This window comes from Prorops nasuta, unplaced genomic scaffold (genome assembly GCF_024137725.1).
Source record: "Prorops nasuta isolate Cenicafe-Biocafe unplaced genomic scaffold, Cenicafe_Pnas_1.2 PNAS00010, whole genome shotgun sequence".
Lineage (NCBI taxonomy): Eukaryota > Metazoa > Arthropoda > Insecta > Hymenoptera > Bethylidae > Prorops > Prorops nasuta.
In genome coordinates this window covers 5,750,142-5,776,903 of record NW_027116807.1, presented here as the reverse complement: position 1 = coordinate 5,776,903, position 26,762 = coordinate 5,750,142, and the positions used below count along the sequence as shown (strand labels likewise).

General features: G+C 33.2%; 1 protein-coding gene across 16 annotated transcripts in view; it reads right to left on the bottom strand.

Annotated features, from left to right (window-relative positions):
* Positions 1-26,762, bottom strand: part of LOC136776568 (trehalase-like) — a 42,839-nt gene that overhangs the window by 3,300 nt on the left and 12,777 nt on the right. For 4 of the 16 annotated variants that reach the window (XM_066732188.1, XM_066732186.1, XM_066732183.1 and 1 more), the window contains 6 exons: positions 12,052-12,138; positions 11,466-11,622; positions 4,970-5,752; positions 4,709-4,842; positions 3,891-4,444; positions 3,485-3,735 (listed from right to left, as the gene is read on the bottom strand). In XM_066732188.1, coding sequence (XP_066588285.1) covers positions 3,485-3,735; positions 3,891-4,444; positions 4,709-4,842; positions 4,970-5,752; positions 11,466-11,605 — 1,862 coding nt within the window. In that variant the 5' untranslated portion in view covers positions 11,606-11,622; positions 12,052-12,138. Of the gene's footprint in view, positions 1-885; positions 3,348-3,479; positions 3,736-3,890; positions 4,445-4,708; positions 4,843-4,969; positions 5,753-11,465; positions 11,633-12,051; positions 12,139-15,291; positions 15,344-16,589; positions 17,138-18,749; positions 18,889-26,762 lie in introns of those variants that run through there. The other 12 variants (XM_066732191.1, XM_066732185.1, XM_066732181.1 and 9 more) reach the window with 10 other exon arrangements.

Sequence of the window (26,762 nt, the reverse complement as noted above, 5' to 3'; positions counted from 1 at the left end):
TAATTCTCAAGAATGTTTATGCAATATTATTGCTATAATAATATCCAATAATTAACATTGTTCGATAATAATCTTTCATCGGTAATTTCCAATCCAGTGTGAAACGCTCTTTATTCAAATCTCTGGTAGATGAGATAAATTTTAAGTAGTATGGTAAAAGAGTGGATGGAGAAATAAATCAAGTTTTCCCTTTGATCTCATAATCCGTTCCTCACGTTATTTATCCATCATTAATATTCAAGTTCAGAGCAAGTATTCGCGTAATAATCCAGGTTTTTTCGCGCGCTTCGGCTTGTCCTTGAAAAGCCACTGCGTTCACTAAGCTGTGAAAATTTTTACAGTAGTCTATAGAGACACACCCACGTTTTACACTCCTGCGAGCGCGTCGTTAAAAATTGTGTAACAAAACGAGATTGGAGTAGCCTTAATTTTCTTTTTTTTATCGCTGCCTTACAATTACAGGCTTTTTCAATTCGCATCGAGTAAACACGATTATATTTAAATATTACAAAAGAAGTGTTTGCAGAGAACATGATTTTTTTATTATTTAACTTTTGGACCACCACTGTCATCACATATGACATCATTTCAAAACACATGTACATATATTTATCGTTGTTAAGCGTTACAAATGCAGTATTTACGAAAAAACACAATTTTTTTATTGTTTAACTCTTGGAAGACTACCACTATTATACCCTATATGACGTCATCTCTATAACCATGTGCATATCTGTAGTTGCTTGAATGTGCATGGGTGAAAAAAATAACTTAATTTTAATCTCGCAGAACAATACAATGATACATGTGTTGTACCAGTGCTGTTAATAGAGGCATAATTGCATGGTAAAGCCAAGAGTTAAACTGTAAAAAAATTAATCATACACTCATCCTGCAAATCACTTTTAGTCAGCTTGATCGCCTTCGTACTTTGTATAAAAATAACTGGTTTTAATTGTATGCGAACAAATCAGTTTCGCGTGTGTAAAATTGTGCGAATGTTTCAGTGAAGATTACCAGACTGGGGTCTGTACAATGGGTCTGTCTGAATTCTTGCAGAAAATAATGACATAAAGAGATTGAGCTGCCATCTACAAATGTCTAAAAACAGCTGGAAAATTCTGTCCTCTTGGAGCCTCGCAAAAGTCACATGTTGTCATTAGAATGAGAACTTCGTTTATAGTGCAATATAGTATACATACTGGAGTTGTCCTAATATTTTCAAGCTTTGAAATTGAAAGCTTTTTTACTATCCAAGCTCTTATTTAAACGTCGTTTTATTCTTTATAATTTACGTACGATGTGGATCTCGTATTTCCTTTTTTAATTATATCATAACAATATAAGTATAATAACATTTACAGTCTTCAGTAATGAACTTACCCTATGTCCAAATATATTTCAAGATACTAAAAAGAAATTAGTATTTGACAATTTCTCGTAGTGGTTATTGGTTGTAAACTGGTGGTCAATGGAACAATGTTCATCTCAACATGCAGGAAACCATTTGTGTTAGGATAGGGATAATTTATATATTTATTTTATTAAAGGTTATTCAGGGAGTAATGTGTGGGTAAGTGTAAAGGCATGCTGGATTTCACTCTGATACTTTCTTATTTTTGTATATCCTATCTAATTTTTCAAACAAATATATACATACACATTGGCTTAGTAATTAAGTTCGAGATAAATTATAACGTGTTAAAGAAAATTAATCACAACATTCACAAAAGGCACAACACTTGGTATTAATCGCAATTACATAGCGATATATTTCTCTCTGGTATACGTGTAGTTCTTTCTTTCTTTATTACCTAACATTTCGTAAATATGTAAAATACTTAAAAATAAAAATTGTCTGTAGTTAAAAATTTCTGCAACGCTTATTTATGCTTGTTTTTGTTTTGAGATCATAAGAATGCAGTAAAGATTTAATTTCTTTCGATATGAACTATTTGAACGAAGCATCTGTTCTTTCTTTTACTGTAATTTCAACGAGAAAAAGGAATTAATTGTAGAATCCGTGTTGCAGCAACCATCTGGAATTTTACTGCGAATTAAAGTGATTTGACAAAAATAAGCTGGCCAAGGGTATGCTTATCTTTATAATTTTCGAGCTATAATAATATTTATCCTCTTCGTTAACCAGCAAATGTACCTCAATATAATCTGCACCGACGCACAAATATGCTAGCTAATTTTATGTTTATCTTGACTAGATAAATCTACTCTTTGCACGCTGTAGCCTTGCAGTATTTACAAATCTTATTTAATGTAGAGCTTGAAATCTTTAGAATCTCGTTCGGTTGCCTTAGAACGCCAGCTTTTTATGTACACAGAAAATACTACTCTAATAATACTACGCGAATTAAAATAAAAAATATTCCATATATCAAATATAATACGATGCACCATCGTATATCATTATATTTAATATATATAGATCATACGACGTACAGGTAGAGGTATAGATTTCTCCAATACTTAACACTCTCTATCCCTACAAGCCTAATCTACGCGAAGAACAAAATGTAATGGCTTTGAATACTAACAATAAAATGTTCATAGATCAGATTTTCCTGAGAACACACTTTGACCAGCAAAGAAGTTCCTTAAGATTAACTCTGTGTAAGTGTAACTGAATGAAATGATTAAGTATTGATGTAGTAGTCAAATTCATGAAATGAGGAGAGACTTAAGAGTGGATCGCACATTTCTGGCATGGATTCCAATTTCAACAAACACAAATCATCATTGTCCAAAAATAATACAAAGTACTGATGTAATAAATCAGCATAAAATAACAAATGACCATGCAACGCGAATCACACAGTTATTCTAACATATTTGGAAATAGAAATTTTCTAAAACTGACAAATCTGATTTGTCAGTTTTCTAAAGCAATCGTATAAAACGATCGACACATTGATATAGTTAAGCGTTGGGGGTGTCTACTTCTTTGAAAATAACCAGTGGACGACCCAACAAAATAGTTTACAGCAACAAAGTGATTTTACTTTTTCCATTTAAATGCAAGAGTATTTCCTATTGAATTACCAAACCCTTGGCAAAGTTTTATTGGTACTTTATCATCACCTCGATACTTTCTTGGTACCCCAGTGAGCATTCACGTTGGGTGATGTAAGAACGATAAAATACTCCAAACTTGAATATCATGATATTTGCTGAAGAGTGCCAGCACTCTCCTATCGTTAATCAAGATAGAAACAAAAGACAACGAGTTTCAGTTGGGTGGCACGAAAATATATGGACTTAATAATCTCTCATCATCTTTTACCATAATACTTATTCACGAATTCCTAGTTTGACTTAGATCACACAGATATCTGAAACAGAAAAGAATAAAAATTCATTTTTATATATATATATATATTTGAGAAAATATAATATTATATTATTAAAGATAAATTGATTCAATTTTCAACTCATTTCCCTTTTGTCCCTTCGTTCACACTTACCTCACCCTATAAATCCTGCTGCTATTGATATGATGAGTGCTATGATACCAGTCAACAGCTGACCAGCAGTGGAAACGGTAGCTTGGGTTTGTGCTGAGTTCAATACAATATCCGATTGGACAAAGTGATTTTCTGCAGTCATTCTGTCACCATATTTATCCAGAAAGTCCATGACAACTCCATTGGACCAGCCAAATCCGAGTTGGACTTCGTATTCTCCACCCCCTCCACCTCCTCCAGACACAGTGGCATCGTACTAAGAAACAAACGTGTGACTCAGAATTATTTTCCTCCTTCGTTCTTTCTTCATCATCGTTATTTCACATCTTCGAACTTTGAGACGTTCAATAAAAAAGATCCTGCTAATCTATCCTTGTAGATATAATACTCATGGTAAAGGATGAGTCTCACCTTTTCGTACATGCAATGAGTCTCGTTGAAAGCCTTAAAATTACTCCTAACCCATCTTTGGCTGATTTCATAAGCCAACCTCTGGGCCCAGGGATCCCCAGTGTTATTCAAGGACATTACAAAGAAGTACTGCAAGGGTGGCCATGCATTGGGGTAGTCCCACTGTTCACCAGAGTGTTCCAAGGTCGTTGGAATCCCACCAAGGTTCAACATGATTTGACTCTTCTCCAGATACTTGAGGACCTTCGAGACATAGTCGTGCCTCTTGCCAGGGTCGTAACAGTTTGTCCATAGAGGCAGAATGTTGGTGGGGTAAAAATAGTCTCTCTTGATGTCGTTTATGATGTCGTAGTCCAACCAAGCACCAACCTCGTCGTGCCACATTACAGCAGTCACTGCCTTCATCCATTCAGCTGCTATTTTCCTGTACTTGGCTGCCTTTGTACCATTCCCCATCCTATCGTTGTATTCAGCTAGCAACACTGCATTCCTATAGATTATCGAGTTCAAATCCACTGGGATGATAGACCTTGTTTCCAGATTCGTCAAATTGCCTAAAAATATTGACAGAATTTATGAAATATGATTCTATCTAGTATGTATAGACAGGATGTTTATGGACCACGATTGGACGAGTGATTATTTTTATTCTAGGACAGATCTCAGGATAATTATCAAGTCTCAAGTGGGCTTTCACCAAGGAAACGAGGAGCCTTGAGAGGCTAGAAGATCTTGACGATAAGGAAGGTGGGAACAGTGATTATAGCTGTACTGGGATTGGTGGAGCGTTAATGGCAAGGATCTTCATCGTTAATTACCTTTGTTGGTTCCTTCGTGAATGAACCATCTGCTTGAAAAGTCCCAGCCTGACTCTGCTGCAGTTTTCAATTCTGCATAGTACTTATCCTTTTCCTCCAGGGTTCGAAACCTTTGACCGGTTAGAAAATCCTCCCTAAGAATCACGATATTTTTATTATAAATATTAAAGCATTGCAATTTAAATGTTAAAATACTTGTGAAATTCCTCTATATCATAATGAAAGGGATCCAAGGATCTATCGATACATAAAAATATTTACCTATAAGATTCTGGCCTAGGTCCAGAAGATTGTTCATAGTACCTAGCCAACGTGTACTTGACCCCATCCTTCTCTACCTCGACTGTTCTATTGGTCATCCAGAAATTGAATTCTTTTTCCAGCAGCCACAGATTCTTCTCCAACCACTCCCAGTCCTGAGTGGTCTTCAGGTACTCGTTGACCATTGGAATCAGCATTGGGGTCTGTGACCTCATCTTATAGTAGATTCTTCCACCATTTGGGATGAACCCAATCTTATCCACGACTGACACAAAATTGTTTAGCATTCCTTTCACAGTGGTGAACATTTCTGATAATAAGAGGCCCTTGATGATCCAGTAGGAGTCCCAATAATAGAACTCTCTGAACCTTCCACCAGGAACTATGACTGGATTAGGCACGTAAATGATGGAGTACTGGTTCTCGTTGATTCTAACGTCATCCTTCATCTTTCTGCCCAGAAATTTCCAAATGTGATTGAGATCCGAGGCGAATTTTCGCAGATCTTTGTCAACAATGTTATCCAAGAACTTGGGTGTGGCTGTCCAATCAGCTGGGTCCCAATCCTCGAACTCCGAACCAGCAGGATCGAAAGTATCATTGACGAATCTTTCGATCTCAGTTTTTGTTGGTTGATTATCAGCATCATCCATGAATTGTTGGAAAAGCCTCAGGGTCTCGTTCGGTGAATTTTTCATTTTCATGTCCACAAAGGTCTTTGAATCCGTGTAGATCGACGCCATTTGAATGGTGTGCAACAGGTCCCCATGGCAATAGACTTCGCTGCAAAATCCATAAATTTTCTCTTTTCTTGGAATTTCCCACTTGTTTGTCATCTTATTCTATCTATTCCCTCCTCCCCCTTTCTAGTCTATTTTATATTTTCTTTTCTCTAGAATTTTTTCTTAATTTTGCGCCTGGTTTCGAATAATTTCGCTTTAATTATTTTCGATATTAAATCCTCGATATTTGGTTATGAATTAATTAGATATATTCGGTGATTGTTTTTCAAAAAATAAAAAATTCATGAAATTAATAAAAATTGTGCAATTGACAATTAAACATAAGAAAAAGTCTGGAAAAATTGTTTGGTATAATAGTTATGAAATTCTGAATAAGGAGAGAATTGAATTTATTTTTTATTATGTATTCGGGTTGGTTTAAATATTTATATATGAAGCAGGGTGAATAATTAAGAAATTTGAAAATTAGTGACTGAAATTCGCAGAGTGCATCGAGTAAGATTGACTAAAAATGAATGCTTTAAGATCAACGTAGGCATCCTAAAAGTTGCAAAATTTTGCGACTTTGCCAAATTACTCCGTGTTCTTGTTCCGGAAAAAAAGGTCATCACTTCATGTATAGATTAATTTAAGCATCTCCGACTCATCTCCACTTTATCAGAGATTTCATTTTTATATGCAAAAAGCACTTATATATTCTCTGAAAATAATTTTCACAATGTACATAAAATTATTACTAATGACAATAATAACAAATCTCTTTAAAATTTAAACTTTTGTGAGGTGTGTTGATAAGAGATATTTTAAAAATAAATTATCATTATTCGTTTACCAGAGTCAAGAAAATTGCATAATAAAAAGGTAAAGTGGGATTTAGGAATAAAAAATGAAAAAAAGTATCAAAATTTGATTTTTATTAAAATAAAAAATTCTATTTATGCTTTTTAAGAGAATGATCGATGATAAGTAAAATTATAAACTTAAAATAAACAATTGAATATTATCAATAATAAATATTGAGACTAATAACAAAATTATACACAGTTGTTCACCTGGATAGAAATATAACAAAGGAAGATTTTGCAAAAGTGGTCTACTTTTGTAATTGGCAAGCAGACCCAAATACTTTTGCAAATTGTTCTGGCATACCTGACCTAGGCAATGATGATTGGCAATAAAAATTGGAAACTAATGACTCGTTAATGACAATTGTTTTTTCTGGGTGAACACTGGGTATAATCAATATCAAACGACAGCTTGCACTTAATAATAGACGGTCGGACGTCGTTACGTAAATTGTAGGAGCGTCGTAATCAGACTGTGAACGATCCTTTAAGGTCGAATCCGGGCCAAGTAAATCTTAATAAAAACCAAAGCAAACCTCAGAGAATTTACAATGACGATTCGCGTTAAATTTGAACAAGTATCTTATAATTTATACTCTATTGACAAAATTGATGGCAAATAAATAAATTAAATAATTTCGATTCACTGCGTTATAAAAAAAATTAAACAAAAATAAAACTATATTAACAATCTCAAAACGAAAATCAAAAAATTATAGAAAAAATCGTACAGGAAAAAATTGAAATCAGTTTATTATACTAGTAAAATTTATTGCAAGTATAGTTTTTAAATAATTCCATAAAAAGGACACGCTGGATTAAAAAAAAAACATGATAAATTCTTGGATTCGTCACGATGCGCGGGATTAGATTACGCAATGCATTTTCTCACGAAAGGTGGAAAGGAATTTCCGATAATAAAACTAGCATCATAACTATGACTGGCAAAGAAGTTGCGAATAAAAAATTCCTCTCAGCACGAAAGACCAAAAGTGAAATTATCTTGGATTAACATAATTCGGTGTTCGTGGAGAGAAATTAATGAAATAATTAAGATTTTGAGAAAATCGTTGGAAAATTGATAAGAGGCAAAAAAAAGTACATGGCTAATTTGTTCGACAATTTTAATCTTATCTCGCTAGAAAGATTTCCGAGTAGTGAGGCAAATTTTATTTAACACGGTGTGTTTGTGTTGCTCGATAAATAAGTTTGTAGATAATAAAAGAGAATTGCTGCAATTGTCTCTGGTGATCCACCGACGCGCCTCAAATTTCCAACCGACTGGGGGATTCACCGTGAGATATTTCCAGATCTTTTTGGATCGTGCATAAACCTTAAGAAAAATATGCAAAGAAATCGTCCGGACAAAACTCATGATTAATGGTCTTGTATAGATAAATCATTGAACAAATAATTACTGTAATTATTTTCTTTGACTCGACTCAAATTTCCAATCGACTAAACGATCCACTTTGAGATCTTTCCAGATTTTGTTGAATAGTGCTAAATCTTTAACAACATTATGCAAAGAAATCATCGAGATGAAATATTATGATCGATGATGTGGTTTTGTAGATAAAAAATTATAAGTTTTTTAAATGATGTATATTGTATTACAAAATTAGAAAAAAAAAATTATTGTTATTATTTCTACTGGCTCACCGGTGCACCTTTAATTTCCATTCGACCAATAGATTCACCGTTGGATCTTTCTAGATTTCTTTGAATCGCGCATAAATCCTAACAAAGTTAAACCAAGAAATGGGCGAGGTGAAATATTAAAATTAATGGTTTTATTAAAAAATTAGCAGACTTTAAAGTGGTTTATATTATTATATATGTATATATATATATATACATTTTAATTAATAATCGTAAGAAATTAATAAACTTTCATAAATTTATAATGGACAACATTTTTAAGCACACGAGCGAAGGACTGACTCTTCCACGTGAAATTCCCTACTGGATTTGATTTGTGGTTCAAGGTCACGTTCATTGTACTTGCGGAACAAGTTAATTTAAGCCCCTAGTTGTCTTGTCGTACGACGTTTCCGATTCAGATACCGAAGTTCACTGCTAAGGCCATTTCCCTAAAGAAAATTGCTGCGCGATCTAATTAAGTGGAAAAGGAACAAGAGCCTTAACAATCGCAAGGGATTCTGATTTATTGGTTCGTGAAATACGCCTTTACGTCACATTTCTTCCTATCCGATAACCTTTTGCAAACTTTTTAGAACATTCGCAAAAAAATGCAGTGAAATTGAAAAATGACACTTTTCATAGACAAAATTTTGTCTTTTTTTTTAAGTCGTAATAATTTTATTTTTTCGTGATTGTTGAAATTTTATTTTTGAGGAGGAAAAGGGAGTAGTTGAAGAGATATGGAAAAATACGTTGGAGAGGTATATAAGGAGGATTTTGATCAGAAGTGGATTTCTATTTTTGATAAAAAAAGTTATGGACCATGACCGTTACGTCCAAGACACGTGACAGGGGCCAAATATCATCGAGATGAGAGAGCTGGCATCAGGGATCGCGAAATACGAACGACAGTCCCTTGGCAATTTTTCAAACAGTCGTTGCGGTTAGATTGCGGTAAACGTCACGTAAACACGCACCTACGTCCTGCTTGATACGTAAAAAACAATAATTCAACGTACGATGAAAGATTTTATGATGGGTATACAATAACAAAAAAAAAACAGTAACAATAATTATGTATAACACAAGAAAACATGCCCTAAAAACTAATTAAACAGCACGATCGAATAAAAATAATTAAAAAAAGACGCAAAATTAATAACCAAATAAATAAAATGAAACATTTTGTAAAAACGAATGAAATTTGTTTAGAATTTTAATGACAATTGATAAAAAAAAATTGTTGTCATTAGTAGTTACATCTGGTATTGTTTAAAAAATTGTAATTTTTTTGTATCTATTGACAACAAGATCTACGAGGCTATAGACCCTCCGCTAGTATCGTCTATTCGCAATAGTTGCTCTAATTTTGTTCGAGCCAAGACTTTAAGCACAAATTATCTTGGCTCTCCTCAGGGGCATTCCTCCCGCCCATTAATTCCTGGCAGCGACATAATCGAGCTTTGTTCCCGAAGGAAGATTTTCGTATAACGTATAACATTGAATTTAATGAAAATAAATAAAAATAGCCATCGCGAAAGAGCATTTAACTTAAAATGCCTTAAGGGTTCTTGGTAAAATGAAAAACAAAGTATACAGAGTGTTCACTGTGGAAGGACTGTGGAGAAACATACAAAACAAACACAAAAACACAACAAAACATCCGAGTGCGATGAGTTTGGATGAACGTTGAAAGTAAACAAATATAAAAGATAAACACAAAGGCTAAAGGGCTTACAATGAATTGAAAGAAAATAAAGATTTACTAAAAACAAAATTCTCGGTACACAATGTGCGAAAAGTAAATATTACGAATTTGAGAGTTCAGTCGATACTAAGAATGACTAAAAACAAAGATTCTTCTCACTGGTTTGAAATGTACTATGAACGGATTAACATCGGTAAAACAACACAGTGTATAGAGAAGTAATTCTCGGAATAGGAAACAAAGAAATGGGCTTGTTATTATCAGTCTACTACCACAGATATTAATTTCCCGTTGTTTGGGTTGTACGATGTGTTTGTGTATTAGCTTTTTCTGTTGCTTGTAGAGCAGGTATCGAGCAAAATTGCGCAACACGCGCGTGTTGCCTAACATGACGGTGCACGGTGCTCAGTCAATAATGCGATGTTTGGTCACAGGTGTCGTTAATCCTTACGTCATTTTTGCATTTCTTCATTTCAGGAATTAGCTAGATCCTCGTTCAGTCATGAATCCGCTACTCGATTAATCGTAATATCATCGCAATCGTGAACTTGAAATATTTTTCCCCGTCGGTAAAACAGCTTATAGATCCCCCGTTTGGTGCAACAAATTATTTAGATGTAGCGGAATCAAATGATCTAAGTTATAATGACTTTAAAATGTTTTCATTTTTTTTTTAAATAAACAAATCTATGCACTATTTAGAAGGAAACAGCTAGATTAATCTCTTGTATAATGGTTTTAATTTATTTTAACCACTTCATACTCATTTCTTTAATAAAAATTTGTTATGATTTGGTTCGTAAACTTTCATATTATATTGTTTCACTGATGAAAAATTTATGCGATTAAAATGAATTATTTTCCAACTTTGCATATACATTAAAGTTTGTTACGTTTGTATTTAGAGTGATTTTAGTTATAAAAAAACTCGCTTTCTTTTAACTTCCCCTTTTCACCTTATTTACGTGTATTCTCAAATATAAATATTTAGTAATTCCAATATAATTCAATGATCATTATTGTTATATATCATTAATTAATAAATAATCATTTCAACCTCATACGAAATAAACAAATCAGAATCATTGTATGTTTTAATCATTTATAAATCAAATGAAAAACTTGTAGCAGTATTTTTTATCAACACATCTCACATCAAAGCAAACTTTTTGACAGAGTATCAACTGTAATGACGTTAAAGGGAGGAAAGAAGGAGATTCCTTAAAGATTAGAATTTTCTTACCGCAGGATTAGTGTTTATATAAAAAATAACCTAAAACAATGATTAATTTAGATAAACAAATTAATCGTGGTTGCTCGGTTATTGATTTAAAAGTTTACTAACGCTCCAAACCTAAATTTCGTAATAAAAATGAAAAAATGGGCAAAAACAATGATTTTTCTTACTTGAAACTTAACTTAATTTTTTATTATAGGGGCAACTTTCATCGATCCTAAATACTTCGGTTAGCGATATTTCTGTTCCAATATGAGTTTTTTCGTCGGTTTACCGAATTCCCGTGGAAATTAAAATTAATTGTTTTAAAGACACTTACCTCGAGCAAGGGGGAGGTCTCTTCCTGTATGGCGACTCCTCTTCTGCACCTGCAGAATTTGCCACTAGAAGAACGATGACGACGACAGCAAACACCATTTGGCACAACTTCATTTCATCAAACGTGGAGAAACCAGCCATTTTTTTCTCTCTCCAGTCTGTAAATTTCTGAACTCTCACTCTCTCTCTCTCTCTCACACACTCACACAGACAGGCACACACTCTCTCACCCCCCTCCTCCTTTGTACCCTACAAATTTTTCAACTAACACTACTCGCTAACCAAAATGGAATTTTTGCTGTTTTTTTTTTCTATTTTCAGCAAGAATAATAGTTATAAAAAAAATTTTGGAAGCTCTCTTCGGATTGTTATATTATTCGAATTATCCGATTCTATTTTTTCAAGTCTATATATAATATATAGCATAAATTCTTGATGGTTTCACTTTTTCTGGAGCCTCCTTCTTCCTCCCCAATGATTTTTGCTCGTTTTTTTTTGCGTTTTTCTCGATTTTTGATTCTTAGGAATACTTTCGATTTGAAACTTTTGGTTTTCGGAAAGTGAGAGGATGTGTCGAGAGTCCTTACTTTTTGGTGATCGGTCTCGGATGGGGCTCCTCGGTCTTACGCAGCCTGCGAGACGGTTTCAGCTCCAGAAGTAAGGCCACATCTTCTCTGAAACAGAAAAATTCAGAAATCGGTCAGATATCGCGTCGCCTGTTCAACACGTAGGGGTTTATCGTTTACGTGTGGGGGACCCTTTGAAATTTTTTATCCTCACGTTCTTGATGATTTATCATTGGTCAAAGCCACGCTGCGAACATGCAAACTTTCCATTGATAAACAATCGTTAATTTCTACACGAATTTAGAAATACTGAACATCACATTTTTGTAAACAATCAGCATTGTTTACAAAATGCTTTACGATCGTAGTTTGTTTAGAATACAGTTTCATGTAAAATAAATTATTCAAGTGTTCGCAAGTTCACTAAGTAGGTAAAAAATGGGAGTGGCCATTCATTTTATCAGGAATGATGATTTGGCTATTCGTTTTTTGTATCGATAAACAATTGTTCAATTTCTACAGGAATTAAATAATTCTGAATTTTATCTTTTACATAAATAATCATCATTGTTTACAAAATCCTTTGAAACCGTAGTGATTGTTCGGGATAGAATTTAATGTTAAAAAAAATATACACGAGTGAGTAAGTTCATTAATTGGATACAATGTGGGCGTGGCCTTTTATTTGGCTGGGAATAATAATTTAGCCACGCCCTTTTCTTATCATTGGTCTGACGTCATATGGTAGCTGAACTTGTTACTCCCAGGCAAATAAACAACCCACCCTTTAATGAATTAATGAATTTGTTTGTTTTATACCACCGTTATTGCTTTCTATTAGTGCAAATTTTTCTCCATTAACAACTTGAGAAATAATTTTTATATTTAAAGCTCATTTTTCAGTGTGACTGTTACTGAAATTATACAGAGCGACCATGAAAAAAATACAGTTTCATGGCGGATAAAAATATAAAGATAACAAGGAACAAACGACGAGACAACGAGATTGTTGTAGGAATCTTGGTTAATTTTGTCGATCGTTGCACAACGATAATAAGCGAATCGAGTGAGACTGAAATTGTTCAACAAACTTTGCGCGTTTACATCATAACAATAACAGAGCTGGCAGTTACGGAAATTATTAATAAAGAAAAAAAAAAAAGATTGTCACACACAACAGAATATTTCTCACGCATCCGATCGGATCGCGATAAATTTTTATCTGATTTCGTAACGAGTCTCAGTCTCAATAAGAGAAATTATCAAATTATAATGAATCATAAGAGTAATTATACAAGTAGTGAGAAAATATATTTTTAAAGGCCATTTTTCAAAAGAATATTTGAGTATAATTATAGAAAAATACGTACCCTCGAACATTAATCTCTACGATCTCTCAGATAAAGTTTAAATAACAACAAAATATCCGAAAACATTGTTTCGAGAAAATTGCATGAAAATTTGTGGTGATAAGAGAAGAACGTTATAATTAAAAAATCGTTTGTACAATTATTTAAATATGTTGGAGTTTTGTGATTTAATTTTTGCAAAACGATGTTTTGTCAAATGGTGAGAGAGAAACAGGATACAGGACAATTATGTTAACAATTAGGTAAAGTTGAATAAATTTAGAGAGACGATAACACAAAAAAAAAAAAAGAGAGAAATCGAGTAAAACAAACAGTTGTTTTATGTAATAAAGAGATAAGGTTAAAATAATGGTTTGTACGTTTGTCGTCGTCGGAGGGAAGTTGAGATATATAGAAATTATATAATGAATTTGCTATTGTGCACACACACACACACACATATATAGTACTCAATGAACATATAGGATAATCGTAGCTTGTTTTTGGGTGTCACGTGACGAAAACGAAATCTTTTTTTAACCGACCAACACCACGATTTGATCGGGGGTCAGAAAATGGTGTATGTGGAGCAATTACAGTGTCAATTGCTGCTTTGTGTGCGATTTATCTCGACTAAATATAGCTATAATTTGATTCATCCACCCTGCTATTTGCGTCCCACAGGAATATCCCCAGAAGAAATAACAGGGAACCAGAGGAATGCGATTTTTCTTTGTATTAAAAATAATAATATTATTATTATACTTACAGTTGAGTCTATCAACGATATCTCCATTGGAAAATATTAATGAAACTGTGAAATGAACAGAAGTTCAGGGGAAAAGAAAATATAATGTATGAACGAGATAAATATTGACTCGAGAGGAAAGTCTGTTGAATTGTTTTGGTTGTAAATAACAGTGTGTATATATATATATATATATATGTATATTGAAGAAATAGTTTTCGTTAATAAATTGTTATTGGAAGAGAGTTTTGAAATGATTTAACTCGGGGTATGAAATATGGCAAGAGTGATGAAGAGGTTTTGTAGTATTAATTTGACAAAAAGAGTGCTTTTCTGATTTAATCATTCACGATCGGGGAGCCCTGAAAGCAGTCACAAGAGAATTACGCTTGGACATATCGCACTGTGTGACAAGCTGTTGTACTATTTTTAAGCGGGCATTGCGTCAAAAGCGTTTGCCACTCATTGAAAGCCGCGAATAGAACTCATCCCAACCCCCTCCCCTTCCTCTCCCATCACTCAATGTCTCTTCCCTTCTCTCTCTTGCCAATCTCATTTCACCAATACCAAAAATCCTGAACGGTCACCGGAAGTCATCGTAAAGTACCAACAAAAAATTGTACAAATCCCTCAAAATTTTGTAATAAAAACAGAAAATTTCAATTTCTAAATAATAGTAAATCGAAAATGATCGATCAGGTCGTAGAATATTTTTCAATGACGAATGTTTTCATACCACTAAAAGTCATTCAAAAACATCAAAAAGCCTATTGAAAAATCCTTGCAAATTATTGTTTAATCATAATAATAACAGAAAAAAGGCTTATAATTTTTAAACGAAAATGTGTGCAATTGATTATATCAATCGAGACGATAAATCTTTTCCAAGACGAGTGATTTCCTTATACTATTAATTATGAGCCTAACAAATGGCACAATCTTCGTAATGCGTTCAAAAATATCCAGAAAGTAATTCACTTCGCTCAGTCCTCAATCTCTTTCAGGAATGTTAATAATGGAACGGTGAATTTACATGCCGATCACTGTACTATACCCAAGTGGAAATCATTCGTGCTTACTTCCGTCATTAAACATCACTGATTCATCCACCAATCTCGACGAAACTATATTTAAAAACACTGAGTAACCGAGTCTGATTCTTACCGTCCATTTACCACTGTTAAAAAGGAGTCCACCGAGGAGCCGTCCGAACGTTACTTTCCGTTTCCACTGCTCGACGCCGAATGGTCTGATTATTACGTTTTATCTCTACTGCCAATTAAGCAACCAAAAGGATTGAAATTACCCACACACGAGCAGCTCTTTTCGCAAAAGCTGCGTTGCGAATGACTTTTTGCGTTTTAAAATTTACTGCAGCCAAATTAATGAGTTAATCTTTGCTTTTTCACGATCGCCGATTACCGATTGGTTCAGCGCTCAATTAATGCGGAGTACGAGAGCAGAAAACTCTGACGAATGGTCGATCGTTCGGTCTTTAAAAATAGATATATTGCAGCGGGAGATAACCGTAATTATGGCGAAAAAACCACAAGTGGAAAAAGTACCACACTACGGTTTTCGAAATCATAGGTATATATATATAGTACTGTTGTCAATTATATCCTGTAGTTATGTATAAGTGTGCGTGATCCTCGACGCACGTGTGTGAGATTTGCATAAAAATTTGCATATAATCGATAACGAATCGAGTCGATTCGAATCTTCCGTTTCAAAGTTCTTGCAACGATTTTGCTCGATTCGCGCGAGAGCAAGGAAAATTGCAAAAAGTGCAAGGTCAAAGTCTGAGGAGCCCTGAATAAACCGGAAGCGAAGTATTGCACCATCGGCAAAGGCGAACGTGGTTGAAAATTTTGCTTGAAAAGTGCAGAAAGTAGAAAAAACCATTTGTGTCAGACCGGATAATTGCAGTGGGGGGGGGGGGGGGGTAATTCAATATTTTTTTATGCTCGCCTCACAGATGCACTTTTTCAGTCGCGGCTTTATTCGCGCGTATTTGTGTTTCTACATGAATGTGTAACGAAGGACGATCGAACGTTGGAAAATTGAACGGAATCTACAGATTCGTGCGCAGTGATTTAAACGTAAACGGATTCACTCGTGTGTTCGGTCGATTAACACACAACTCGTTATGTCATATTTCGCTATACAGTTTCACGTGAAATTACTGCCAGCTCTGTGCTGAAACGGAAAGCGTTCCATTCTTCCACCGTTTAACGACGTAAAAAATCCAAAAATTCCTTAGGAAATTAAATCCCCCAAAACAGGTGAAATGGATTGGTCACGTGACTTCTAGTGACTTTGAAAATAATATTCAAAAAGGAGTGATCGAGACCTTTGACTCTGGTCGAGAACCTTAAAGCAGAGGCGAGAGTGAAAACCGACAGAATTGCAAGTGGAAAATGTAGATGTGTGGACAGACAGCTTTTCGCAAGATCTCAAACCTTAAAAATTGTTAAAGCCCCAGAATCGTTGTCAACCAGTGTGGATCTGACGACAGGGTAGTCCTTGGGTACGAATGTCCAAATGGAGTCTCTCGAGGAGCACTACTGGTTCTTCTCAATTAAATGGAACCTGGTGATTTAATCCTTGAAACTCGATCCTTCGCGATTGGGAGGTAGCTGTGGGACACGTGGTTTCTTGCGCAGTACTTTGGGTGGAATTTTAAATAGAAAAGTAAAGGAGGGAGAAAAGGAAAAATAAATGTGGAAGGAACCAGAATGATAGGAGTAAAAAAAATCAGTGAAGGAAAATTGTTGGAAAATCGAGGAAAATTTGGAGGAAAATGAGGAAAATTCCAATCACCAGGAAAACCAGATTTATAGAAGACAGTAGTAAGAGTCAGTCGGTAGTGGAGGAGGACAACGGCGAAGTAGAAAATTCCCGTTGATAGCTGATCGGTTGTTCAGCTGTTCGACTGCTCGACTACTTGACTCCTCAGCGTCGTTACCGTCGCTGCTGCTCGCTCGCTCGCTTCACTCAACTTGCTTGGCCTGGCTGTTACTACTGCAGCTACGTAGTTCTCGAGTCTCACGTGGTGGGAAACGCGCGGACAATTCGACAAGGTGGGAGGCATTGTCGACTGCAGAAACTCCCCCCAAGCAAAATTTACCAAACAATCCTCTGCAATTCTCTCTCTCTCTCTCTCTCTCTCTCTCTCTCTCTCTCTCTCTCTCTTTCTGATTTCATCCTTCTTATCTCCCGTTGCAAAGATTACTAAACTTAAATGTCTGTGGTCTGATCCAAGCGATCATTTTCCACCCAATTTTTCATCGACTTTCAAGCTTTATCTACTGGAAATTTTTATTTCTTTTTTTTATCTTTACTATTTTTTCACAGTGTTAATTCAGGGATAATTCAGTGTGAAATTAAAATTAAATTTTGGCTTGAATCGTGGGAGGAAGAAAAGTACTGGGAGGTAATTTTTGTTAATAGGATTGACGATATAAAGATAAGAAAGATTGTAATGAAATTTGCGATAAACCGAATGTTCCATCTTGTGAAATCTCGTAAAGTGAATATAATTCTGTACAGTTGACACATCCTTAATCTGCTATTCGAGCAATTACGTTGAATCGTAGCTAGCTTCGAATCAGTTATAACTGGTTTGGTGTGCTATAGCAAAAATTTCACGTATAGATGATCCCATGAGCAAAATACTGGCGAAACGTCCAAGAGTTATGATCGTAAATATTTCACCTAATGTGCGATGTTTGACTCAACGAAGTGAATCAGGAAAAATGTGTACTTATCTACTATATTTTTTAGAAATTCTACCTGGATTATCACCCTCCACCCCTTTTATTTTTTTTTTAAAGAATTATTATAAATGTGTAAACACTGATTAATCGTGTTGGAGTAAAAATTGTCTAGTAATTTTTTTCATTCTCGAGTCTAATAATTTATTCTGCCCTGTTAAGAATGGAAGCTCTATTTGTAATTTTTTTATCTCTTCAAGTTTTTGCACCTATAAATCTTCATTTTAACTATAACTATGTACTCGTGGAATTCCAATGTTGCATCTGGCCTTTTCCAGCTATTTATATCACCTTAAATTTTTTCTGAATCATTCATCGACGTGTATTTTAATTCGTAAATTATTTCGAAATATCGTAAAAGTCACTTACGAGTTCTATTCTTAACATGCCAGTATTTACCTCGTGTGTTAGTTTTTTTTTAGAACAATTCGTTCGAAATTAACGAAAATCAGGTCAGATATCTGTTAGCCCGAGGCAATTAGTGAAAATTGAGTATCGTCATGGGCACAAATGGTCAATGACAGATATTTTTGGCTGCTTGAGTTCATTGAAGCCAATAAGAGGAAACTCGAGCCACGTGTCGAAGCGTTAAATTGAAAATGACCCAAGTATAAGACTCGAAAACTCATCCACATAATTGAGAAAAACACTTGAATTCTGTTTCCAATTAGTCAAACCAAAAAAAAAAAAAAAAAAAACACAAGGAAAATAATCACTACAGGAACAGTCTCCACAAAACTCTTCACAAATTATCACAATAAACGTGATGATTAAAGACAAAAAGACGAAGAATTAAAAAATTCCAATTTTCTCGAAAAAAAAAACTCCCAAAATTTGTTTACGTACTATTAAAAAAATTGTAGTATCGACGATTACGTGAGTCACTGTGTTTTCGTAGCTCCAGTTAAAATATTTTTTCAGGGATACAAAATTGGAAAATTTTCCAAGAAGAGGACTCCAAGTTTGTTTAGTTTACGTACGAGAGAGTTTCGTGGGCTCGACTAACGCGTCACTGTCTTTGGTGATTGGTAAGAGGTTTCTTTTATAAGATCGCGTGTGCTCGGCGAGCCCCCGAAACGGCGCGATTTCATTGGTCGAGCCGAGGAGATCGGTGAGATCGCGTCATTCACGCGTTTGCTACGTCATCCATGGCAGCTGCTGGCGTTTTCTACTCTACCAGGTATACGGGCAGCTGTATCCACTGCAATGGAGAACGGAGAACGTGAACCTTCGACCTTGACGAGCCTCTCTGACCAAATTCTTGCTTGATAACCCCTCCCCCCTCTAACCCCCTCATAGCTACTTCCCCAAAAACAATCAAAGCGACCAAATTTCTATAAATAAGCACAGCTGGATTCTACGATAATTCTCTCGTTTGTTAATTAAATTTTTTAATTTACTGCATTTATTAATTATTTTTTCATAATTTTCAATCGTAGAAATTATTGCAAAATTAATTATAATTTTTCTTAGATGGGAAATATTATTAAAAAATTTGAAGTTCAAGGTATAAGTTTTTTTTTTTATTTAAATATGTAAAATAGTTAATTCGTGTAAACAAATTCGATCATTTCAATGCAACTAATCTCACCTTTCGCAATTTCTTTTATCGTGTACCACAAACAAATTTAGTCAATTTTAATAAGCTTATCCCGAATTTCACAATTTTTTTTATCTTGTACTTACGTAAATTCTTTTTATGTGTTTCTTTCACCGAAACCAATACACACGCGACCAATTATTGCCACTTTCCTCTTGGTTAAAAAAATTCAAAGAGAGAGAGAGAGAGAGAGAGAGAGAGAGAGAGAGGGATTGATTATTAATTTTTCTTGGACTGTTGTGTTTGCTTAAATGTTTAAAGATAAAGAAATCTTGTGGCAAGTGTTGGGGATTGGCAAACCATATTACTCAAATCTATTATAGTCTTTTTTGTGAAGCCTTCGACCTCCCTGGAATTCAGGGAAAGTTATCTGACTCTTTTATTTTTACTACTATATCCTTTCCCATCCTTCCACGGTAGAATCTTGCAGGATAAAAATTATATTTTTGGAATCCTTGATGAGGAATTTTTAATCGACTCTTGAATAGAGTTTATAAAAATTTCTACTCGTTTAAATATACAATTCGTATGCACTGCTCTAGTTATTAATTTTTAATTATTTAAATTACACTTATCAATTAGTGCATTCTAATAATTGCATAATTTGAAGTTCTCAAGTGTGCATTAGTAGTAGTCGCATTCAAGCAAATTCTGGTCAATAAACAGACTGCTATTACATATGCTGTAAAATTTTACTATTTTCTTCGTCCTGCAAACTCAATTAGTGTACTTTGATAATTGCATAAATTAAAAATTTCAGGTGTGCATTAGTAGTTGTATTTAAACATATTAGCATGAATAAAAATTCAAGTAATTTCTGTGTTTAGTGTTCAAACTGTTATTACATCTATACTGTACGTTTTTATCATTTTCTTTGTAATGTAAAATCAATTAGTATACTTTAATAAACACATAAATGAAAGTTTTTAAGTATGCATTAGTCGACGTATTCAAGCATTAGCATAAATAAAAATTCAAGCAAATTCTGGTTAGTAATCGGACTGCTATTACATCTACTGCAAAACTTTATTATTTTCTTTGTCGTGTAAAAGTAGAACGTTACGCCTCATTGATGGAAGGCGAAAATCTCGCCAAGGTCTCGAAAATCAAACAAGATCCTAATCATTGTCTCACTTTTCCTCTTATTTCATCAAAGACGAAAGCAATGAATTATTCTAATAAAAAAATATCTCGTTTTTAAAAACGAGTGAAAAAATTATTTTCTAAATAAAACTCCATGAGCACTGTAGTACAATAATTATTAAAAAAAGTTTCATTATATTTCCTATATACAGAATATTGCTTTTTAAAGACTATCAGAGAAATCAATCGTTTGTATTAAAACAATTCTTGACAAATATAAACGGTATATCTGACAAGCTAGCAGACTTTCTTATTGACCAAACTGATGCAATATCGGATGAAATTTCCAATCGCCACCCGACAATAAGATGCAAGTAATTCCTGATGAAATATATTGAGATTTGTATATATAAGTTCCAGTGAATTTCTTAGTTCTTTTTTTTTTCTTTAATTAAACTAGTTTTTATGCATGCATATATACTATATAGACTATTTAGAACCCAAATATAATTTCACAGTCACGAATACTGAACGATAAAGGAAGTGGGAAAAGAGACAAAGATTTTTATAATTCTGTTTACATTGTAAATTGTTATCAAGTAACAAATCGTTTCGGTCAATTATCAATTTTACCAGCTTTATCTGATATAATTTGCAGTTAAATCGTGACCATTAAAAATCGTTCAGAATTGCTAATGCCATTCTTCGTGACAGAAAATTCATTTATCGTGAAATTATGTAATCCATTTGTTTAACGTTAATTACGATCGAGGAATTTTTCATTAATTGCTTAAATTCTCTCCTTGATTTGACCAATTTACAGGTTTTTATACTAATTAATTATTGAGCTATTCGAGTCTTTACATCAGTAAGCGTAATCGATTAAATAACAATAAATTTTTTGTCTTGTGTAATAGTAAACAGAGAATTAGAGAAATGAAAGTTATTGTTATAAACAATATAAAATTTCAACGAATTATAATTGACATAATTGGGAAAGTTCTAGAAATTATAAGATTAATCTACATTAATTATGTTTACTCGATAAATACTAGGAGCAAAGATTGAAATAATAGAAAAATTAAATAAATATTCAAAGTTTTTACCAATATACTCGTCTTTTTGTTTACATCGACAAAAAATGGCAAATAACAAAAATTAATGGCAAAACTGTTACGTCCAACGAGAAATAAGAGACCTACGAATCCTTGTAATATTAATTAAACAATTAAACATTCTTAGCAGTTTCAACAATGCAGGAATTCTTATCGAAACATTTATAGAAAATTAAACAAAAAAAGTGCGATCGAATCGGTCTATCTGTTTGATTTTCAACGTTTGCTGCTGATATTATTCATGTGTGCAAACACGTCGAGTCTCTGGTGTTTACCAACACTTGTTCCAGACAAATTAGTCAAAATAAGCAGGAAAAAAGTAGGCTATCTCGAAAGAAGATAATGATTCGCATAATTCTGATCCAGCTTATACCATATAAAAAAATAATTTACGAAAAATATAAATATGAATAATACAATCTTTTTTGCATTGCAAAATTTCATGGAAAACTCAACCAATGTTAAGCTATATACATTTTCTTTGCGAACCAGTGGTGCCCTCATGATCGTTAGGCTTTCATCGTGCACGTGTAAATATGTATATATATATATATATATATATATATATACATATGATTAAGATATAGATCTAATACGAATTGAGAGGGCAGTTAGAAAGAGGCCAATAAATCTTCGTTGCTGTTGCGACAAGGACAAATCAATTTTCGTGGTTTCACTTAAATTCAATCTGATGCACGTCCTAGGATGCTATTCTCACCCTCACTTTGAACCTGAACGTCCTTGAACTTCCTCCCATTTTCTCCTTTTACTCCTTATGTTTTTTTTTATTTTTCTAAAGCTTCCAAATTTTCCCCAAATTTTTCTTGCATTTTTGTCCCAATTTTTCCTTATTTTTCCAACCACTTTATCTTATACACTTTTTGCTACAAATTTTAGTATTTCAACTAATTTTCCACCAATTTTCATTGTACACTCTTGAAAATTTACAAATACACTCCTGTATGTATGTAGTTTTTCTAATACACAAACACACTCATTTGCTACATCACTAGTAATTTTTATGTATTTAATAAAATTCCCCACTATTTTATCCAGTATCGAATATAATCGCTCGACTGAATGCTGATTTTGACCTCCTTTGGCAATAAAGAGCCAACGCCATAAACCTCTTTTGGAGTAGTAAAATTTGTCACTAGAAAAATCCTATGGAAATGAAATAATAGATTGTATTATAACACGTGTAGTAATAATTATAATAACAATCGTCAGTATCTCCCCATTACAAAAATTGTGATATATAAAATTTGCAAACAAAAAAGAATACAGTGTTATATTCTTTTTAATATAAAAAAGGGAGAGAGGGGTGAAGTTTTTCTTTTTAGTCAAAATTCAGGAGAGAACGAATGGGTGTAAAAAAAAGACAAAATTTTTATTTATATTAACTTACCACTGATTAAATTTAAAGTTTCTTCAAATAATGTTATGTCAATATTATTATTTATTGATCTCTACAAACGCTCAAGACTCGATATGGTTTTAGAGCATGATACGACTTTATAACAGAGATGGTTACAGGCATAATCATTCTATTGGCTATTTTTAGCTAAAAATAGGTCGGGCACCGGAGGGTACGTGATAATGTTTAAGACACCGATAGAGATTCACTTCCGACGTGTCGCTCGTTCATTCGGTGTCTTCAGACTTGACAATGAACGCTGACGTACAAGTTCAAAATAGAAACAAATCTTCACGAGCGAAACTGCCTTCGACTCTTTATCGCCTCTCCAAACTGCACCTTAGGCTTTTTACCCCCTCCCTGTTACCCTTCCCCTGTTGTCTCTTACTACCAAAAAATTCTGCAATCATCAATTTGATTCCTAACTGTGCCTGATTTATGATAGATTTGGGGCAAAATGTTATCACAATACAAAAATGTGATTTGGAGTTTTAATTCGTAAAAATACATAGAAAATTTATGTCAATAAAATAATTTCTTTAATCTGTACAGTATAATCTTTGATAATATTAATTGCAAGATGAAATTAATGATTTTTATATTTATAAAAGTATATGAAAAATTTGAATTTTGAACTTTCTGTTGACGAATGTTCAAATAAAATTAATACCAACAAATTATAAACTGTATTTATAAAATTAATTTTGATTAGCAGATAAAGTTAACTGGCTTAAATATATATTTGCTTAAAATTTTATTTCGTGCACTGAAAACAAACATTGGAGATTTTTTAATGAATCCTAATTGTGTTTCTCCATCCCAATTAAGAGTATCATACGATAAATTATTTTCAGAGGACATTTAAATGTTTATTTTACATTAAGTTTGTCTTCTAATATACTGTAATGCATAGATGATCAAATTCTTCATAATCAATTACGATAAATAATTTTTAATAAAGAAAATTAAAGTGTGAATTATTTTCGTTAGTTCGTAATCAATTTAATTGCACGAATCTCCTTTTTGCCAGATTTTTTCATCGACTTAATGGACCCATTAGCGCATTCCGTCACAGCTACCGCGAATTATAAACAATAATTTAATGTTCCAGTTTTTTCAAAAGATGGAAAAAATGTCTCAGAACGTAATCCCAATGGAAAAATTCTTGCAGTGTCTCGAGCTCTCTGTTCAATCTTCTCCATTATGCATTTGTATACTTTGCCAATTGAATATTAATCATAGAACGTTCAAAACTGTCGTAAAAAATGCAAATTGCAGAAAACGATGAATTGTTCGTGAAAAATGAAAGAAACTTGAGAAAATTAAAAAAATTTGCGAGGAAATAAATTAGAATTTAGGTATAGGGTACAAAGAGAGAAAAGTTAAATTGTTATTGGAAAATTCGTGCAAATTGTGAGAAGCAAATAATGTTTGAGAGGAAGATAATGGGAATGATGAGGAACGAGGCGAATAATTGTTGAAAATGAAAAGAAATATTTTTTAAAAGAACGAAGCCAAGGATTTTTGCTTGAATAAGAGAGAAGAATGACCTGTCCCAGACTGTCCTGAACATTTTGTCACTTTTGTCAAGCAGCTGCAGTTTCTAAACGCGTTCATTCTGTTACAGAATAAATTGCAAATTTCTGAATTGTCTAATGTCTCGCTTATTATTATGCAATTAATTTACTAGCTTTCAGGTACCATTCGTTCTCTGTCATCGATAATTACAAGACTTATTATCGCCATCATTAAGGTAATTAGCGTGTCCTTCCACTCGATGACGAATAAGAATCAACGAACGCTTCAGTGGATTTTCTGACAAACTTTTCGAGAGAAACCCTGAGAAAAAATCGCCACTCTTTTTCAACAGACGCGTTTAATTGATAAACGAGAGTTTATAATGTGGAAGAATCGATGGGAGAATGGTTAATTAAGTAATAAACTATTACACTATTTTTGAAGAGAACTAAAGAGAAATTATTAAGAATTTGATTGAAAAAATAAAAGAAGGGGGAATAATAATAAATTAGAAATAAAGTGAGGGAGATATAAAAGATGTTTTTGTATTGAATTAATTGAAGAATGCAATTAAATAAGGGAACTACACAGTTTGAAGTGATCAAAGGAGAAATTATTAAGAATTTTTTATTAAAAAAAATAAAAGGGGAAGTAATAATAAATTGGAAATTAAAGTGAGGGAGATATAAAAGATGATTTTTGTATTGAATTAATTGAAAAATGCAATTAAATAAGAGAACTACACAGTTTGAAGTAATCTAAAGAGAAATTATTAAGAATTTTTGTTTAAAAAAATAAAACAAGAAGAAATAATAATATAAAGTAGGAATCGAAGTGAGAGACATACAAAAAATATGATTGTATTGACACGTGAATAGGAGTGAGAGAAAAAAGAATAAAAATTATAAAATTATTGTACATGGAAGGAAGGGGAAATAAAAAACGAAATAAAAAAATAAATAGGATGAACATTCAATGAAACGGGTAGTAGACGCGAGGAGGGCAAAGAGAATTGTACAATTATACATGGAAAATCGAGTGAGTTAGGAGAATTCTGCCATATCGATAAGTATCTACCACGGATCCGGTTGAATAATCGTCCTTCCACAGTGCAAATGATCATAGTCGCTTCTCGCGGGGACGAGGAAACGCCTCTTATCTAATGGATCGTATCGGTAAAGACGACAAAAATATCCGTGAATAATTTTCATCGCTTGATTTTCATAAAGCGTCTCGACATTTACTCCATTTTGCAGCTAAAACTTCCAATTCTTCATTCCAGTACTTATACACTCTAAAAAATTGTACAAAAATTACAACGACCACCTATAGTACCATTTTGTAAACCACGACTATCGTTGTAAATTTACATTTTTAATTTTAACAACTATTTCATAGTATTAACTGTTAAAAAAAATTTGTTTTAGTCATATTACAATTTACAATGACAGACGTGGGTTACAAAATTAACCTAGATTATTAATATAATTTTCCAAAGAAATTTTAGTGTATATAATAGTATCAGAATCTAAGTTAAAATAAATTGATTTTAATAATTGAAAAAAGAATTTATATTTGCACAGGAATTACAATTTATAAAAAGAAGCATTATTAATTTTTATTTAAACAAAATCTTTAATCAGATCGAGAAATATTTGTTCATCGAACCATTTTATTATAATACATCGGAATGTTTATGATCAATTCTACGTTTCTGCAAACTTATGTAGTCTATTATTTCAATTATAGATTCAATCGGTCGACTGGACACTGAAATTAGTAATGCTAATTTTCTTTTTAAGTACATAATAATTTCCCTCGAACGACCATTGCCAGACTGTCAGGTATTTCTAGAATTTTATAGTGCTGCCACCTGACGTAGGACTGCTCAAACTCTTACCAAATCGAATGATCTAGCTCCGTCGGTAAAACAGAAAATCCTCAGGAGTAGATTCGTCGATAAAGTGGGAAATGTTTGATTATATATGATAATTTTTAAATAATTTAAAGAAGTTGCTATTTTTCGTACTTGTTTATTAATATTTATACTAAAACAATTTTTTGAAACGAAAAAACTATAATGATTTATTCCAGAAATTATCAGAAGTAACGTAAATAGTCACGCG